At 50.1% G+C, this 19,341-nt stretch overlaps 1 protein-coding gene and 1 non-coding gene across 2 annotated transcripts; both read left to right on the top strand.

The window, feature by feature from the left end:
* The first annotated feature begins 3,083 nt into the window (after positions 1 to 3,083).
* On the top strand, positions 3,084 to 19,058 carry LOC102436492 (F-box-like/WD repeat-containing protein TBL1X). Its single transcript, XM_014466244.2, has 12 exons — positions 3,084 to 3,125; positions 3,623 to 3,825; positions 4,317 to 4,458; positions 6,203 to 6,266; positions 6,385 to 6,482; positions 9,568 to 9,628; positions 11,982 to 12,103; positions 13,394 to 13,468; positions 13,775 to 13,902; positions 16,102 to 16,267; positions 17,630 to 17,731; positions 18,271 to 19,058. Exons 1-12 carry the CDS (start codon positions 3,084 to 3,086, stop codon positions 18,295 to 18,297), a joined length of 1,230 nt encoding a protein of 409 aa, XP_014321730.1. The 3' UTR covers positions 18,298 to 19,058.
* Positions 4,127 to 4,255, top strand: LOC111828331. Its single transcript, XR_002832164.1, has one exon. It is a non-coding gene; the product is annotated as a small nucleolar RNA SNORA42/SNORA80 family (small nucleolar RNA).
* Positions 19,059 to 19,341: the final 283 nt, after the last annotated feature.

The raw sequence follows: 19,341 nt of genomic DNA, 5'->3' as shown, positions 1-19,341 counted from the left end.
GCACATCCCCAGTGGGGGTGTGTGCGGGAGGCAGCTGATCAGTGTATCTCTCTCTCATCGATGTTTCTGACTCTCTATTCCTCTCCCCTCCTCCCTGTAAAAAATCAATAATATATATATATTTTTTAAAAGAATAGTTTATTTTAGAGAAGGAGAGAGAAACATAGATGTGAGAGCAGAACAACGATCGGCTGCTTCCTGCATGCTCCCTACGGAGGATCGAAACTTTTACGACTTCCAGATGTCGTAAAAGTTTCCTCCCACATCCCGCGTGGTTCAGGGTTCAATATCTGGAAGAGGAGCCGCACACAAATGAAATAGAAAAGACAAGAGATAATTTGGAAATATTGGGGGACCAGGCGGGTAAGTCCAACTCAAGAGGAAGGACTTCCACCTGTGCTCAGTCTGCACCGACCTTTTATAGTCTGAGGTAAACAAGGCAGTGGTTACCATAGTTACAGTTCTTGGGCGTTTCACCTGTTTTGATCATGTTTATACTCCCTGCGCTTCCCTCAGCCCATTAGCTTCCCAGGTAAGATCTTGGGAGTGTTATAAGGTCAAGCCTAATTATGCTTAGAGGACTGAGCCCTCTAAGCTGGGACTTGTTTGTGACTTTGCCAGCAGGTCAGTCCGAGGCTCAACCCTATATCAGTTTCCCACATCTCACCCCTTTTTTTATTATTAGCTACTATAATGAAAATAAAACTTAAACATCAAGAACAAAACTCTGGCTATTAAAACTAACAAAACAATGCCAATCCGTAACCCACACTGGGGATCATCCTGCAACCCAGGCATGACCTCCTGGTTCATAGGTCAACAGTCGACCACTGACCACACTGGCTGGGCCCAGCCTTATTCTTGAATCGCCCAGACCTTGCTGAGAGGAGGCGGACCAGGAAGGCCCCTCACAGACCCTGTCCCCACAAGAAACGTGCAGGGATCCATTTGTGTTGGTGCTGGGCCTGCCCACAGGCAGACAGCCTGGGCAGAAAGTCTGTGTCTGGGGAGCCGCTTTCCTGCAGGTTAGAGGAAGGCGAGGAGGTCTCGGTGGGCTGTCGGGCAGGAACGCAGGCCTTGCTCCAAGGGCACCAGGAGCCCTGGGCTGTTTTTAACTAGGACTTGATGGCAGGGGTCTCTGGCAGCAGAAGGGCCTTGGGCTGCTGGTGCGATGAAGTCAAGGGCTCTGAGTGGTACCCCGGAGCCTCAGGAGGTTCCACCTGGTGTTTGCATGGAGGATGCTGCAGGTAGCACCTGAACTAGGTGTGTAGCTGCAGGTGCTGCCGCCGCTCCCATCCCGCCCGGTGGAGTTCAGGGCTGAGTAGGGATGGGAGCCCCAGCTCCTACATGTGGGCGGCACCTCCAGAAAGTTCCACGGAGGTAACAGGTGCATCCAGGGCATACCTGGATCTCTCTCTGCCCAGGTGCATTTGGACAGTGGGCAGGTGCTGTCTAGATGAACCTGGTGTCTCCCTCCCCAGAGCATCTGTTCTCCCCAGCAGATCCTGACAACACATGGCTTGCTTTGCTCCTGTGTTTTTCTGTGCTCTGTCCTAAGTGCTTCTAAAGGAGACAGGGTGAATGCTAAACAGTTTTGGGGACCCACTTACAATAGCAGCATTGAAGGCCAGGCTTGGCCTTGTAATTCCGCCCCAAGCTGTAGCCCAATATATATGTGTTAATCACCACAAAACTGTAACTCATCCAATGAGTCATCTGTCTAATTTTGCACAGATTAATAACCATTCCAGGTAAGTGGCTGCTGCCAAATTAACTGCACCAGAGAATAAAAACCTGTCGTGTAATCGAATAAATCTTTTCCATGTTCTCAAAAATTTCTTGTTATTCTTTGTCGTCTTAAGATTGTATATGAATTGTCTTCATAAACAATAAAATTTTTATTTTTGTAACCATGCCTTCAATTTATGTAAAATTGTATAGAATGCCTTGAAAATGTCATCAGATAGGAGTTACTATTCTCAGAAAGAGGGAGGGTTGTACAAAGTCAATTTTGTTTTTGCTTTGCGTTGGTTCTGGTAGCAATTGTGAAACCAAACTTAAGATTTAAATGGAGAAGCAATAGCCCTGGCCACATGTGTGTGTAAGTTTGTATGTGTGCATCTCTGTGTGTGAATGCATATGTGTGCGTGTATATTATGCACGTGAATGTGTGCATCTGTGGGTGTGCATGTATATGTGTGTAATGTGTGTGCGTGTGTGTGTGTGTGTGTGTGTGTGTGTGTGAAGTGTGCACATGTACTATGCAGATGTGAATGTTCTCCCTTGGTTGGAATTTGCTCCACTCGGATCAGCCCTGCAGCCACACTGTCCCTGAGGATGGTGTTGACACCTCACCCCGTGGCCTCCTCACCTACAGCTGGCCAGCCACCTCAGATGAGGCTGCAGCCACAGCCCAGCCCATGGCAGGTTATTGTGCGCAGGCCAATGAATTCTTCACATCTCTCTCCGGCTAGCGAGTCGGCTCCAGCGTGGAGTGGACAGCCCGGGCAGGCAGTGGGGCGGATTAAACCGCAGTAGGATGGCGCAAAGGCCATCTGTCTAGTAAAATGGAAAGGCTTCCCACCAGTGGCTCCATAGTCAGGTGCACAAGATCCGAAATGCTGGGTGGAGCAAGAAGAGGAACATGGGTAGCCTGGACCTCAGGTCGTTCAGTGGCTGCCCCTCATGTGAGGTACAGCCCTCGGGTTTCAAAATCAAACAAAACAGACGGCGTTCTTTTTTGAGTCTTCCCCGAAACTCCCTTGTACTTGGTGAGCTTTGAGATATCAGTATGTCTGCCGGGATAGGAAGTTTGCAAACTTTTTGAAGTTTTTGTAATTGATTTATTTTAGAGAGAAAGATACAGCAGTTTGTTGTTCCACTCATTTATGCAGTCATTGCTTGATTCTTGTGTGTGCCCTGACCGGGGATTGAACCCCTAACCTTGGTGTGTGGGGATGATGCTGTAACCAACTCAGCTACCTGGCCAGGGCCCAAACTTTAAAATTACACAGATTTCTTTTAAATATTAAGAAAATAGTGAAACATGGCTATACAGACATGGCTGTCCCTTGAAGCACACCATGTCTCGAGACAGTCGATATGCATTGCGTGAGTGCCTGTGGGTGAGTTCCCACACTCCGAGCAGCAGCCCCTCCTGGGACTCAGTTGGCTGTTTTCCAGGTCACTTTCGTCCTGAGGCCTGCACCTGTCTGCCCTCGGCTCCATGCTGCTGCCAGGCAGGCTGCGGCCAGACCGGGGTCCAGAGTTACATTTCTTTCTGAAAAATGTCATCTCCGTCTGCTCGTGATCCTTCTCGTGGCTGTTAGACATTAGCCTGGGCCTACTTATGGAGAATAGATAACTGTTTCTATTCCTCTGTCCAACTTGGAGTCAACATAACATATAGGGTGGGACAAAAGTAAGCTACAGTTCCTATGGAAAATCATACAATATTAAATAATCGTAAGAGCATAAAGTTTTGCATATTCACAACTGGAAACCTACTTTTGCCCCTCCTTGTACTTAGCAAATAAACATGACACATTTACTAAGTGACACAAGCCGTGGTTTAGCTGTACTTGTCAGAGGTGACCTTATGCAGAAAGGCTGCGTGTGAAAGCTAAGTGCCCAGCGACCCTGTTCTGCATTGCTCACCACATGGCTTCTGTTTCCTCCCACAGAAAGTCAATCGGAACCAGTGGAGACAACAGAAGTAGACGGGGACGTCGAGGTCCCACCCAACAAAGCCAGGGTCCTGCAGGGCCATGAGTCCGAGGTCTTCATCTGTGCCTGGAGCCCTGTCAGCGACCTCCTGGCCTCCGGGTAAGGGCGCCCACCTGGGGGTGCTCCAGGGCCAGGGCCCGAGCTGCTGGCTGTGCACTGCAGACCCGCCTCATGGAGCTTGCTCCCTCTCACCTGCCTGGGGCACCTTCCCAGGTGTGCAGACCGAGGCCTGGGCACCCGTGCTGCCCTCCCTGGGGTACCTCCAGTTGTGGTCAAATTGTACAGAAGTCATCGTGCCATTTTTTCCCCCCCAGGGTGGGGACTAATGCCGGCCTTCAAAATTAGTGCAACAAAGATAGTGCGGAGAGAACCCAGTGAGAAAAGAGAAAGCAGTTCGCATGCATGGCTTTGGATTTATGGCAGGCCTGTCCCCCGGGTCTCTCCTGGTGCCCATGCCAGAGCAGACTGGCCTGGAACCATCGCCTGCCTCTGCTCCTCTGCTGCGGGCGCTGAAGCGGGTTGCAAGGTGGGAAAAAGGAGAAAACCCGTGAGCGAGCTGAAAGCTGACTGCAGCGCCTTTCCTTCTGCAGGTCCACAGATTCGACTGCACGGATCTGGGACCTGAACGGAAGCAGCAATGGAGCGTCCACCCAGCTCGTGCTGCGGCACTGTATCCGAGAGAAGGGGCAGGACGTGCCCAGTAACAGAGACGTGACCTCGCTGGACTGGAACGTAAGCACCGAGTGCCTCCCAGACGCGTGCACGTCGGGGCTGCGCGTGGGGCCCAGGGGTGCTGGTGTCTGGGGCCTCCCTTCCCGAGCGCTAGCCAGGTTGTGTCGGGCAGATGGCTGGCTGCGTCCTCAGTGACCACTCGCTCCCAGCACTAGCCCACGTCTTCGAGCAGCCAAGGAAACCAGACTGTCCATCTTGGTATTTCTTTTAAACAATTCTTTTTAATCCTCACCTGAGGATGTTTATTGATTTTAGAGAGGGAGGAAGGGAGAGAGTGGGGGAGAAATATTGATGTGAGAGAGAAACACCGATTGGTTGCTGATGGGGACAACCTGGACATGTGCCCTGACTGGGAATCGAACCCACAGCCTTTTGGTGTAGAAGACGATGCTCCCACCAACTGAGCCACACTGGCCAGGCCTCTGCCTTGGTATTTCAGTTGACAGGTGGGACACAGCTCTTTACACCTTCCCTTGCCGTTCTCTCTGGCCCTTGGAAGTGTTTATGCAAACTCTGTCACAAACTCTGTCCTTTCCTACACGATGTTCAGGGCTCACTAAAGTCTCCAACGTGTCATATCTGTTGGCCTGGTATTTGTTGTTAATCCTCACCTGAGGCTATTTCCCCATCGATTTTTTGGAGAGATTGGAAGGGAAGGAGGGAGAGAAAAACATCGATGTGAGAGAGACACATTCATTGGTTGCCCTCTGAACGCCCCCTGACCGGGGCTGGGCATCAAACCTGCAACCCAGGTACGTGCCCTTGACCGGGAATCGAACCTGAGACCCTTTGGTGCTCAGACCGATGCTCTAACGACCCCTGAGAAACACCAGCCAGGGCTTTTGTATGGTCTTTTTAATTATGTCGTTGGGGTGAATGGTTGCAACAGATTTTACTTGCCCCTCCTCTCCTTGGCTGTAATACCTTACATCAGCGGTTCTCAACCTGTGGGTCGAACGACCCTTTCACAGGGGTCGCCTAAGACCATCCTGCATATCAGATATTTACATTACAATTCATAACAGTAGCAACATTACAGTTATGAAGTAGCAACGAAAATAATCTTATGATTGGGTCACAACATGAGGAACTGTATTTAAAGGGCCAGAAGGTTGAGAATCACTGCCTTACATATTCATTTAAGACAGTGGTTCTCAACCTTCCTAATGCCACGACCCTTTAATACAGTTCCTCATGTTGTGGTGACCCCCAATTTCATTGTTACAAATTGAACATAATTAAAGCATAGTGATTAATCACAAAAACTATGTAATTATATATGTGTTTTCCGATGGTCTGAGGCGACCCCTGTGAAAGGGTTGTTCGACCCCCAAAGGGGTCGCGACTACAGGTTGAGAACCACTGATTTAAGAGGTGTGAGATAAGTAGTTAAATGGGGCTGGTGAGTCTCTTAACTGGGGACTGATTTTTAAAAAAAGATATTTTTATTGACTTCAGAGAGGAAGAGAGAGGGAGAGACAGAAAAATCAATAATGAGAGAGAGTCATTGATCGGCTGCCTCCTGCACGCCCCCTACTGAGGATTGAGTCCGCAACCTGGGCATGCGCCCTGACTGGGAATCAAACCATGATGTCCTGGTTCATAGGTCGACACTCAAACACTGAGCCACACCGGCCGGGCTGGGGACTGATTATTGATGCCAGAATGACCTAGCCCTGGGGTAAGAAGTTCTCTTTGCTTCGTCAGAACTGCCCCTGCTAAGCTGTTTCTTTTTGGCCCACAGAGCGATGGGACGCTGTTAGCAACAGGCTCCTACGATGGTTTTGCAAGAATCTGGATGGAAGATGGTGAGTCCTGCCGCCCTCGGGTTGGGGTCGGGGGAGAGCTGCTTTGGTGTGGAGTCACAGCGTGACCGGGCTGTGGCCTTGAAGTCAGCGTGTTTGCTGTTTGTTTACTTACACACAGGTAATCTGGCCAGAACCTTAGGCCAACGCAGAGGTCCCATCTTTGCCTTGAAATGGAACAAAAAGGGGAATTACATTGTGAGCGCTGGTGTGGACAAAGTGAGTACTCGCTTACAGTGCATCTCTGAACTGTAGATGCTTATTGGTGTTGAGTCTCCAGGTAGCATCGTGGTTTCTGTGAATCCTGAAGCTTTCTGCTTCCCCTTAAGACATCATGGCAGCTTGTATGGTGCTTCTGGGTTTTCCTGGCTGTGACCTTGATGTTCATTTATAGCCCGTCATCTCTTTTATTTAAAATATTTTTTAAAAATATGTTTTTTATTGGTTTAAGAGAGGAAGGGAAAGGGAGAGAGAGAGAGAAACATCAATAATGAAAGAGAATCATCAATTGACTGCCTCCTGCACACCCCCTACTGGGGATTGAGCCTGCAACTCAGGCATGTGCCCTGACCAGGAATCAAATCGTAACCTCCTGGTTCAAGATTGACATTCAACCACTGACCCACACTGGCCAGCTGCCTGTCATGTCTTTGTCACACACTCCACAGACCTTTGTGCAAAACGTCCCCATTCAGTTGAGGTGCACAGTTCAGCGACAGCCTCAAAGCCCAAAATATTGACCATCTGGCCCTTGGCAAAAATAACTTTGCTGAACTCCACACTCGAGTATGACCCTCTAGGTCACTGAATTGTGCATTCTCTCTCTCTCTCTCTCTCTCTCTCTCTCTCTCTCTCTAGCCAGTAAACCCTTTGTTCCAACTTGGCATCCTCATATCCTATATAATAAAAGCCTAATATGCTAAGTGTCCGGTCGGCCGTTCAACCAATCAAAGCGTAATATGCTAATGATATGCTAAGGCTGCCCAACTGCTCGCTATGACATGCACTGACCACCAGAGGGCAGACAGTCACCTGGTCAACTAGCCGCTATGATGGGCACTGACCACCAGGGGGCAGATGCTCCAACCAGTAGGTTAGCTTGCTGCTGGGGTCTGGCCAATCAGGACTGAGTGAGATGGGCCAGACATGCCCTGGAGCCCTCCCACGGTCCCTCCCCGGCTGGCCAATCTGCATCCCTCCCTGGCCCCGATCGTGCACCAGTGGGGAACCTCGGCCTGGCCTGCGCCCTCTCTCAATCCAGGCTGAGGGCCCTTCCCCCCCCCCCCCCCAGAGTGCACGAATTTCATGCACCAGGCCTCTGGTCTAATATAAAAAGCTGAGATGCTGTGGTTGGCACACCACATAGAGTATCTCCGGAAACTACCATCGAATTTTTGCTGAGGGGCCCTAATTCAGATGTTACCCACATACCACTGTGTCTTGTATGAGGCTGGTCATCATCACTGTTGGCCCATTTGGTGCTCCAGGATGGGAGATGGGCACACAGAGCATGGTCCCCAGGCCACAGAGAGCCTGGCGGACTTGCCTAGGGGCAAACTGGTGTGGAGTGGACATAGGTTGGAAGGCAAGCCCTGGGTCCAGCCAGTAGTTACTGCCCTTTCACGGAATTCTAGCCTGTGCTTTGCATCCTCACCTCCTTACCGACTCAGGGCTACTTTTTTTGCATTCATTTCTGATTTTCTACCTGATGGTCAATGAGCTATTTGGTCAGTGAAAGTGCACATTTGAAATTCTGTCAGTCTTTGGGCCATGCACCGTCTGCCTTTATTGGCCAGCCACGGCAGAGATAATAATGTTCAGAAAGAATACCCAAGGAGGAAGTGTAATTTATGAGGATGCTGGCATTGACCTTCAGTGGAAGCTTAACCCGAAGGGGCTATTTCAGATTCTTAACAGTACGTGCTGTTTTAGAAAATAAATTTCTTTTTTGCCCAGGGTATTTTAATGTAGACCTCAATAAAATTACTGACGTAGTGTGCGAAATGGCATCAGATTTGCGAGTTTATGTATTCTCTGCAGCAGCTGATTTGTTTGTGAGTGAAAGTGTTAGGCCAACCAAACAAATGAATAAAAGGTGTTCGCTGGTCTAGAACTGATTCAAAATGTGGAGAGTCAGGTTTCAGAGGCACTCACTGCTCTGAGTATTTCCTCTGAACATTTCTACAATCCACATTACTTATAATTAGTTCTACTTTCAACAAGAGCTTTATTGTCAGTGACAGGGAGGTACACAGGTTCCAATTGAGTGAGTTGATGGAGGCATAATCCCAGTGGTTTCCCTGAGCTGCCTCCGGTGCTTCCCTGTCTTCCCAACATCAGGAGGTTCATAAGGATTCCTGTTTGTTTTCCAGGGAAACGGTCTTTCTCCCCTTATAGGCCAACGTGGCTCTGCTCTTCCTACTATCCCCAGTTCAGGGCGTGGCCGATGCACAGGACAATTTTCAGAAATGCCCATTTCTTCTTCAGCTCCTCATTCGGAAAAGCGCCAGAAAGATACTTAGATAAGCTTTATTATGACTTTTCTTTTCTTTTTCTTTTTTTAATATATTTTTATTGATTTTCTACAGAGAGGAAGGGAGAGGGATAGAGAGCCAGAAACATTGATGAGAGAGAAACATCGATCAGCTGCCTCCTGCACACCCCCCACTGGGGATATGCCCGCAACCAAGGTACATGCCCTTGACCAGAATCGAACCCGGGACCCTTCAGTCCCCAGGCCGATGCTCTATTCACTGAGCCAAACCGGTCAGGGCTTTATTATGAGTTTTCAACTTGTGATGGGAGAGAGGGGATCCCCACCAATTTTTGTAGTTTTCCAATTATCAGTTGTGGCTGCTGTGTTTTATGGAGTTGCCACACACCTGGCTCTCGAGATTGTTACATATAAAACACTGGGCTCCACAGACCTAGGCAAAAAGGACTGCCAAGGATCTCACTAACAGATATATACTGAACACATGCTGAAACAATATTTCAGCAATACTGGAGTGAAATAAAACGTGTTGTTAAAAAGAAGTTTTATGGCCACAGCTACCTTGGTTCATATTCAAGTCACGGCACTAAAAAAGAAAAAAGGAAAGGTAGTTTTAACAGTTTTTTTCTTTTTTTAGAGCATTTTCTAAAAAACAAAGTTCCCTGTGTGGCTCACATTCTGTGTTTACTGGGCAGGGCTGGCATGAAAGGAGGCGGGGCTCACTGCCTCATCTTGTATGATAAATTTTCCGAGAGAAAACTTGGCTGGAGGAACAATCACTAATGTTTCCTTTTTGTTTGCGGAGTACAGACAGCAATAATTTGGGATGCCCACACAGGAGAAGCCAAACAGCAGTTTCTGTTTCATTCTGGTGAGTCTTCTGTTTTTGTTTTGTGATCTATATATATAAAAGGCTAATGTGCTAAGTGTCCTTCCCCATCCGGGTATTGACGTCACATAGCAATGCCTGGCTTCCTCTCCCTACCGACTAGCCTCCTTGCAGTTTCTTCAGCCCAGGTACACGACTTGCTTTATAGCCAGGTGGAAACACTTTACACTGTAAGCAAATATCTATGAAGCGTTTTTCCGTGCCTCATCTCATTTGGTCCTCACAGAAGTCCTGGAGTTGGTAGATAGGAGACCCAGTGGAATCCTATTTTCTTTTCATTAGCGGAAAACGGAGATTTAGAAAGCTTAGAAACTTGACCCGACTGAAAAGAAGTGAGAAATGGTGAACCTTGAAAATGATTTCAGGTTTTCTCACTGCACAGAATGTAGTCAAACACTGCTGCAGTTAAATATTTTACCCTTTGTTCTCCCTGTGTGATCTACAATAATAATGTGCTTCATGTTGATATTTACTGCTGAGTTGCTGACAATAACCTGAAAGAGAAGTTGGGGTGCTTCACTGGGCTGGAAAATGTTTAGCTGCATCAGAAAGCAGGTCTAATTAAGCAAGTTTGTTCTATATCTATAAAAGGCCAAGTTGACTCGTGCATGCGCGATACATATAATGCTCTCACTGGCGCCAATCTCACATGTGTGTTTCCATCTGTCATTGTCGATCGTGAATTTGGTTGATACTTCTATTATAGAGAAAGGGCGAATAGTGATATTAAAATATTTCTTCTAATTAATTTCCTTTCTATGTGCACGAATTCATGCACCGGGCCACTAGTTTGGAAACAATAGCACAGAGTCCCTGTGAAATGTCCCAGAAGGTAATCTTGAATACTCTGAGGAATATGTCCATGGAATTTAGCTGTAATCATGGTGAGCATTGTTCTTAGGCTTATAAGGTACAGATTCCCCAACATCAAAATGTTAAAAACACCACAGGGAACCAATACCTGGACCAGAGTGGCCTCCTTTCTCCTGCCAGCCCAGGGGGGCTGTGTTGGGGGTCCCTGAGACCCCCCAGACCTGGCAAGTCACGGCTCAGGTTTATCACAGTGAAAGGACACGGCGAAATCAGCCACGAGGGAAAAGGTGCACAGGGCGAAATGCAGCACTTGCAGTGGTCTTCTGTGGACCAAGGGCGGGCCCCGTCCCCAGAATCCAGGTGCGACCAGCCACGCAGTAGGGTCACCTCCAGGGAAGCTCCCTGCAGACTCCGTGTGCAGGATGTTCACTGGGGGTTGGTCCTGCGGGCACTGTCTGCCTGCTCATACCCAGATGGCAGACTTCTGGAAGGAAGCTGGCGTAAACTACGTTGTTTGCAGTTTAGGTCCAGAAGCTACTCTCATCAGTTTACGGAATAGTGGGAACCTTCCAGAAATCCAAGTCCCCAGACGTGGGCCAAGAGGGCAGTGTCAGCCCTGAGGTGGGCAGTCTTTCCCATAGAGCCTTGCAGCCACCGCTGTGGCCCTAACCACATCTGTTAGTGTGTTGTGGCCACAGCAGGCTACGTGGGGCAGCCCGGGGTCCAGAGATTCCAGGTTTCCACCTGATCCCTCTTGCTCTGTGGGACTTAATTCTTCCGTGAGGGGCAGCCTCTTAACTTGAAACAAAGATAGCTGCGCACCTCCAGCAGGAGTGGCCTGCCTGAGGACACCAGCGCGAGGGACAGATGCCGCTTCCCGTCATGGGCAATGTCTTCCTTGGAGAGGGACACTGAATGTGTGGGCTGAGTGTGCACCGTTATGTCCTGTGTCCCTGAACGGATGTTGACAAGGGGGCAGAGTGTCTTTCCTGATAGGTAGTTTGGGGTGCCCGGTGATGGCCAAACAGGAGGGCTGAGCCCAAGGACTGCCCCAGACGGCACGGCGCGTCTCGGTGTGTGGCGCGGGCTCCAAGCAGAGGGCGTGGGTCCTGGAGGGGTGGACTAGGAGGGAAGGTCCCAGCAAGGGCGTGTCACCACTGTGTCAGAGCACAGACACACGTCTGCTACTCAGGCCAGAACACCAGCAGCGATGGAGGCAGTCACAGAGTGAGGACACCTGGGATGTCTTGGGTGTCTGTCCTCATAGTTTTCAGTCCACACCACATGCATCTTTTATGGCCGCTGGTGAGTTTTATCGTTGGTGTTGCTTTCATCTCACACCACTGATGGCGTGGCCGGTGCTGAATGTGTTACAGAACGTGTCTCCCCACCAGTAAGTGGGCACCTCTTCAAAGGCAGACAGCTCAGGAGCCCAGCCTACATGTGTGTTGGAATGCATGTAACATGATATTTACCGTTAGGACATAGGATCCATACGTCCTCCCTCTGTTCCCGCCCACAGCCCCCGTTCTCGATGTGGACTGGCAGAACAACACGACCTTTGCCTCCTGTAGCACAGACAAGTGCATTCATGTCTGCAGACTCGGCTGCGACCGCCCCGTCAAAACCTTCCAAGGACACACAGTAAGTGCCAGGCCTGACGACGGGACTCGCGTCCATGGGAATGTGCTGGGAGGTGGGAGCCGTCTCCTTTGTGCCGTCTCCTCGGGTTAAAAGATGCTGTGACGGCTGACTTCCCCTTGAATTTTTAAAGGACAGGGACATTTTGCAGCATTATTTCCTAGACCCTATTAAAATACCGCTGACATTTCTTTAAGCAGTTTTGTCAACTGCTTTTTGAATTTATTTTTTCCTCATTCTCTCTCCTACTCAAATCTGTGATACCATTATGGCTCTCCCCTCACTGTGTTCTTGGGGGTGGGGTTAATAAAAAAGATGCTGTGCCTGCAGACCAGGTCTTTTGCAGCCCTTTGCTGCTTGGGCTGTTGTAGTATCTCAGGTGGTTGGATTAACCCAGGTATGAGCAGGCAGTGGAGAAAACACAGACCCTGAGATGAACCAGATGTTGGATTTTGAAGGAAGTACTTGAAATAGCTATTAGACAAATGTGTGAGGACATAAAGGAAAGGATGCTCGTCATGAATGAATAGATGGGGAATGTCAGCAGAGAAAAGAAAACTATTATTTTTAAAAACAGTGAAATGGAAATCTGACAGCTGAGAGGTACAATGTCTGAAATGAAAATTTAATGTGTGGGTTTAACAGCCGATTGAGGTTGCAGAAATAAGGCTAATGAACCTGAAGAGAAATCATAGAAATAGCCAGTTTTCTTGAATTTGGTGGAAAATGTCGACATTGGATTTTAGAGAGAGTGAAGGGAGGGAGAGAGCCGAAGAGAGAGAGAAACATTGACGTGAGAGAGACACATCCATTGGTTGCCTCCTGCATGCACCTCAACCAGGACTGGGAATCAACCTGCAACCCAGGTATGTGCCCTGACTGGGAATCGAACCCAACACCCTTCGGTGCACAAGCTGGTGCTATAACCACTAGGAAACACTGGCCTGGCCAGGGTGAAAGTGCTTTTCAACGTCAGTCTCAAAACAACTGGTCGTATTGGTTTTCTGTGCTGTGCTTATTGGCTGTAAGTGCAGTTGTGATTTTTTCTTAGCGTTGTGGGTGTGGGTGACGGCTTTGCATGGTAAGTGGCCTTGCTTTTCACATAAATGAAAGGCAGAGTGAGAAACAGAGGGAAATGTGTGGGTCCCGGACTGGCCTTCTGTAGCCAGGGTAACGGGTACCTGAACAGTCTGCAGAGATGATAGAGCGCGCCCTCCCCCCCGCCACCCCGGACGGCTGTGGTACCTACTCACAGGCCTTTATTTCTTTGTAAAATCCTTTGCTCTCTTTCAGAATGAGGTTAATGCCATCAAGTGGAATCCCTCTAGAATGTTGTTGGCGTCCTGCTCGGATGACAGTACATTAAAGGTAACGTGGAAGGATGGGCTGTTTGATCCCAGGCAGCCCCTCAACTTAGTGCGGGTCTTATGGTCACGGCTGCTCTGGGTGATGATTTTGTAAGGAACACTCTTCCTGCTGCTGTAAGTTTTCCCCATTGCTCCTGCTGCTGCTGGTGCCCCCAGGATTCCCCCACCCCTCTGTCTGGGCAGCGACCCCCATCAGTGAGCTTCCCCAGGGCCCCAAACCTGAGGAACGCTCACAGAGTGACGGTGCTGAGCCGTTCCTGGCTGGAGAAAGAGCACCTGCTCACATTCTGCCCAATGTGTTCTCTAGATCTGGAGCATGAAGCAGGACACATGCGTCCATGACCTGCAGGCTCACAGCAAAGAGGTCTATACCATAAAGTGGAGTCCGACCGGGCCCGCCACCAGCAACCCGAACGCCAACATCATGCTCGCAAGGTAAGGGGGACGGCCACAACCCAGTCCCACGCGGCTCCCAAAAGCAGCCTTGCTCCCCGTGGCTGTAACAGTTATTGTATCGGAGGGAACGGAAAAGTTATTTTGTAAAAGTTGTGGCCAGTAGATGTTACTTGAACCCGCAGGGAATAGGAATGTGGCCAGTAAACGTTATTTGCTAAAGTGTGTTGTGAGTGCGTTCACGTCCTTCCAAACTGTACAAAGAGTAGCTCCCCTGGACAGGGCCCATGAAACAGCACTGTGCAGTGACGCCCGAGTAACGGTGCGGATCCCTGTCCACCGGGCTGGTGGGAGGGTGGGTTACGCGTCCAGGCTTCCAGCATGTGGCTTTGGGAAGGTTTTCGTTATGACAGACAAAGGAAGCAGAGTACACCGCGACCTTGGTTTACTCGGTCCAACTCGGAGCTGCAGGTGGCGTGAATTCTGAGTGGCAGTAAAGAGCTCCCCCACCCTAGCCAGGGCTGACCGAGCCATATATATAGTGCACCTCCCCTCCCACACCCCCCCTCCCCCAAGCAGCAGATTCTTCCCAGAATTGGGGAGAGGTGATGTGGCCGCAGCGGGCAGCCCAGAACCACATCACTTCAGGCTGCGTTACACAGAACTGTCTCGGCCCAGTGTTCACGGGACTCCATCCAGGTCCTGTGTTTAATAAGAACGCCTAGAATAGGGGTCCTCAAACTTTTTAAACAGGGGGCCAGTTCACTGTCCCTCAGACCGTTGGAGGGCCGGACTATAGTTTAAAAAAACTATGAACAAATTCCTATGCACACTGCACATATCTTATTTTGAAGTAAAAAACAAAATGGGAACAAATACAGTATTTGTATTTGCATGTGGCCCGCAGGCCGTAGTGTGAGGACCCCTGGCTGAGAAAAAGAAGCCGAAGAGATTCTGCGGCAGGATATGCCGGCCTCCTTCAGGGTCGGGATCCAGGGTGCACACAGCACGGGGGTGTGTCCCACTGGAGAGGACAACGTTGGGGAGGAACATCCGGGTCCCAGGAAGCAGTGGCGGGCTGCTTCTGCTGCTGCAGAGCAGGGGTGGTCGGGGACAGGTGGCAGGTGGCACAGCCCTGTGGATACGGAGGGACTCTCCATCTCTGCCGCATTGCACAGACCAGTCAGTCTCACAGCAGCAAGGATCCTTGTTGCTGGAAGTGCTCTACCCAAGGCCGCTTCTTAGAAAACAGGGAAGGAAGGAATTCCTGCATCAGCTGAGAGGCTCACTGTCCTTTCAGTCAAGTATGAAGGGGACAAGCAGTGCCGGCGAGTCCCCGTTCAGAGAGAGAGAGAACACCAAATAGCAGCTCTTTTTTTTTTTTTTTTTAAATATATTTTATTGATTTTTTACAGAGAGGAAGGGAGAGAGACAGAGAGCCAGAAACATCGATGAGAGAGAAACATCGATCAGCTGCCTCCTGCACATCTCCCACGGGGATGTGCCCACAACCCAGGTACATGCCCTTGACCGGAATCGAACCTGGGACCCTTCAGTCCGCAGGCCGACGCTCTATCTACTGAGCCAAACCGGCCTCGGCCAAATAGCAGCTCTTGTATGTGTTCTTTAACTCTCATTGCAGTAAAACTTGTGTTCCCTTAATTTGCCACTTTTCCAAATATTTTGGTTGATAACCATAAGTGTTTTGTTGTGTTTTTGTTTTTTCATTTTTTAAAATTGACTTCAGAGAGGAAGGTAGAGGGAGAGATAGAAACATCAATGATGAGAGAGTACCACTGATTGGCTGCCTTTTGCATGCCAATCACTGGGCATCGAGCCCATAACCCAGGCATGTGCCCTGGTTCATAGGTTGATGCCCAGCCACTGAGCCACACCAGCTGAGCTAAATGTTGTGTTTTAAATTTACTACATTTAAGGAAATGTAGTAAGTATTCTATAGATATATTTATCGTCTGTGTCTATAGGAAATGCAGAAACAAATGAACATGAAATCAACATTTTCCCAATAACCATCCAAAAAAAGAAGAAAGGAATTGTTTTTATAACAATGGCTTTGTTGTGATGTATCTTAGTCATACTTTAGCCGTGATGAAGTGTACCTGTTATTGTTTCTGGAAATGTAAAAGCTGTGAAAGGAAAACCAAACATAATACATGTACGTATTAGAGAAATAGAAGAAAGCTCCCCGTGTCTATGGTGATGTTTCCTCCCTTTTCCTAGCGCTTCGTTCGATTCCACCGTCCGGCTGTGGGACGTGGAGCGCGGCGTGTGCATCCACACTCTCACCAAACACCAGGAACCTGTCTACAGTGTCGCTTTCAGCCCCGACGGCAAGTACCTGGCCAGCGGCTCCTTTGACAAGTGTGTGCACATCTGGAATACTCAGGTAATCCCCGATTCCTTTCTCCGAGTAACACCCAAGTCAAGTTTCAGTGACCCAGGCTCAAAACCGTCGCTGGGGAGTTTGTGCTGAGTCGCTTCTAAGTCCCTGGCATGATACCCTCTGCCTGCCTCATCCTTTTCTGGGGTACCAGCCGTCATCTCAGACAACCATAACCCAGTCCTCTTGTCTCCAGAGATGCTGTCCTCGAGGGACTAAGGTTGGGGCGACAGGTGTCATTCCATTTGCACTTTCCGGGGCCCAGCTAAGGGGGCGGGGCCAGCCACTCCACATCAAGTAGCACATGGGAGGGTACAAAGGAGTATCTGTTTGCTTTGTTGTGCCGTTTTGATTTTTCTAATGAAACTAGTTTATGTTTCTGTGGGAAAGGGTATGTCGGTATTGGGTTGTGCTATTGGCAGAACTAAAAGGAGACAGCATTTGAGTAAATGTAGCCGTGGGTATCTCTGGCTGCACCGGAGGATGACAGATTCTGAATATAAAGTGTGGAAGTGGGTGGAAGATAGAGCAGGGGGTGTTATGTTGGGGAGTCACCTCTCGGTTCTCTAGCTGATGGAAGAGATATGGTCGGAGCCATTGCAAACAGCCAGTGATCCAGTTTGTGTGACCTCAGGGTGGATGTAATGGCCTCCCCTCTCCCCTTCTAATCCAGTCTGCCTTCTGGCTTCCCTGTGGCTGGGTTGAAATTGAGGTGCATTTTAATTGAGTCCATGCCCCCTTGTGGGAAGGGTTGGTAGTACATGAAGCAAGTGAACTGGCATGGGGTCCACTGAGACCTCAGGCTTTCAGAATCTGCCTCCGATGGGCTGCATCCTTGTAGAGAGGGAGAGTGAGGGTGGGCCCCATGCGGAACCAGCCTGCCGCCAAGCCTCACAGCCCAGAGAGGCCAGGTGGAAAACGTGCATCCAGCAATGCTGTGCGGGAGTCCCTCTTCATAGAAGCAGTGACGGGTAGATGTGTAAAGTGACATCCTAAAAAATGGCATTAGGTATTGCCCACGGCCAAAGGCTCACCAAATTATGTCCCTCCTGTTTTATAAATCACAAACCTCTTTGATCCTCAGTGAGAGGATGCCCTCTCTAAGTACAAGTATGTATATAATACTAGAGGCCCGGCGCACAGGGTCCCTCAGCCTGGCCTGCGGGGATCAGGCCGAAACCTGCAGTCCAACATCCCCCAAGGGGTCCTGGAGTGGGAGAGGTCCCTCGCTGGGCAGCTCCTGTGTTGAGCTCTGCCCCCTGGTGGTCAGTGTGTGTCATAGCTACCGGTGGTGGCTATAGGTAGATTGCGGCCTTGCTCCCCCTAGTTCCCACCCCCTTAGCTCCTGACCGCTGCTTTGCTTTGCAGAGTGGGAGGCTCGCCCACAGCTACCGAGGCACTGGCAGCATCTTCGAGGTCTGCTGGAACGCCCGAGGGGACAAAGTGGGCGCCAGCGCGTCCGACGGCTCTGTAAGCAGCACCAGGGTTTGCTGGGGGTCAGAGGGTGTGGGGCCGAAAGGGGAAACCCCAGGCAGCTGATCCCCAGGGCAGAGGCTGAGAACCTTGCTCCTGCCTCAGCCCCACATTTGTGCCCCCAGCCTGACCCTCTGCTGGTAAAGGTATGACCTGCCTTCCACAGGTCTCCTGGGTCCCGGGGCCCTGTGATTCTGTGAGGCGGGGGTGGTGGGAGCGCTGGCCGAGTGTCCTGTAGCCCCCACGTGTTCCCAGAGGCCATGAGCACAGGCTTGAGTTGTCATTGGCCCTGCCTCTAGGCATCTGGGCTGTGACACCTGCCGATGGCCACTGCCTCTGCGTTATTTCCTGGTTGGTCAGAGGCTCGGCCCCTCAGGTATAGCATAGCTTCTCTGAATGTTCCGGACTGTGTGCCAATAAAACTTTATTTATAAAGCATAGTGGGAGGGCCTGATTTGGTTCATGGGCCATGTAATTTGCCAACCTGGGTTCTGTGTGTTGTTTGAAGGTAACGGGGGCTCTCTGTTTCCTTGCAGGTGTGTGTTTTAGACCTGCGAAAGTAAACGGAATGTTGCAGGAAAGAGAAGAGAATTCTAACCCACCAGCAGTTCGTGTGGGGTGGGGTGGGGTGGGGGGGCATCCTGTGGGCTCCAGGCTGCACGGGCGTGGCGTGTGGGCGTGGACTTTGAAGTCAGCTCCTCCTGGGCCCTGGGCGCCTATATCTTTCCTAGTTCTTGTCAGAAAGTTTCAAACACACACAATTGTATCAGAGGTGGGAGGGTGGTTTCCACAGGGACATCTGCTTGGAAAGTGTGACGCCTCCAGCGGGATGGTCCCAGTTTGGTTCCCACCCAGACAGGCTCTGAGGGCTGAGACTGGAGGGGAAAAAGCTGTGGCAAAAGAGAAGAAAAGCGGAAAAGGCTGCGATAACCGAACGGGGTGGAAGAGCTCTGCCCGCGGGCTGCGTGTCGCCCTAACAATTCGGCCACTGCCGTCGCCCTCGCCACAGATGGTCAAAGCCCAGCCTGTGCCTGGAAATGCGGGGCTTGTGATCCCAGCGCCCCCGTTTCACACAACCTTCTTTGTCAGGTGGCTTTTCTGTTGGAACCCTGTTGACTGGGCCTTCCGTCCACGATGGGGCCTGTTCCCCTTCCTCATTGCCTGTCTTGATTTTAGCGTGTCTTGATTTGCTGTTGATGCGGCCTTGGGGACACCATGACAAAATCTTTGCCGGACGACTTTCTCACCCCTCCCCTCTCCCCCTCTCCTTCTCCCTCTCCCTCCCCTGCTCCCCTTTATCATACTTGTTTCAGATCTTAGGTCTTGAGGGCACTTTCGGCTTAAAATAACTGCTTTATGTAGGAAGGCAGGGCAGGGTGACTTTTTACAGGAGGAAAGAAAAATGACTTAAAGAGAGCCCGGAGTATTTTTGGGGGGAAAATATTTTTATGTTAAAGCAATTTTAAAATCCTAAAATAGCCATCAGACAGCTTTGTGTGGTTTGATATTTTAAAATATTCTAGGGAGCTGTTCCCTTTGCGGGCGGGGGTGGGAGGGGGCAGACCCGTGGACCAGCGGGATTTCCTTGGCGGAGGGAGAAGTCCGGC

This window comes from Myotis lucifugus, unplaced genomic scaffold (genome assembly GCF_000147115.1).
Source record: "Myotis lucifugus unplaced genomic scaffold, Myoluc2.0 scaffold_331, whole genome shotgun sequence".
NCBI lineage: Eukaryota > Metazoa > Chordata > Mammalia > Chiroptera > Vespertilionidae > Myotis > Myotis lucifugus.
The sequence above is the reverse complement of the archived record's forward strand: the minus strand, read 5'-3'. Positions and strand labels throughout refer to the sequence as shown.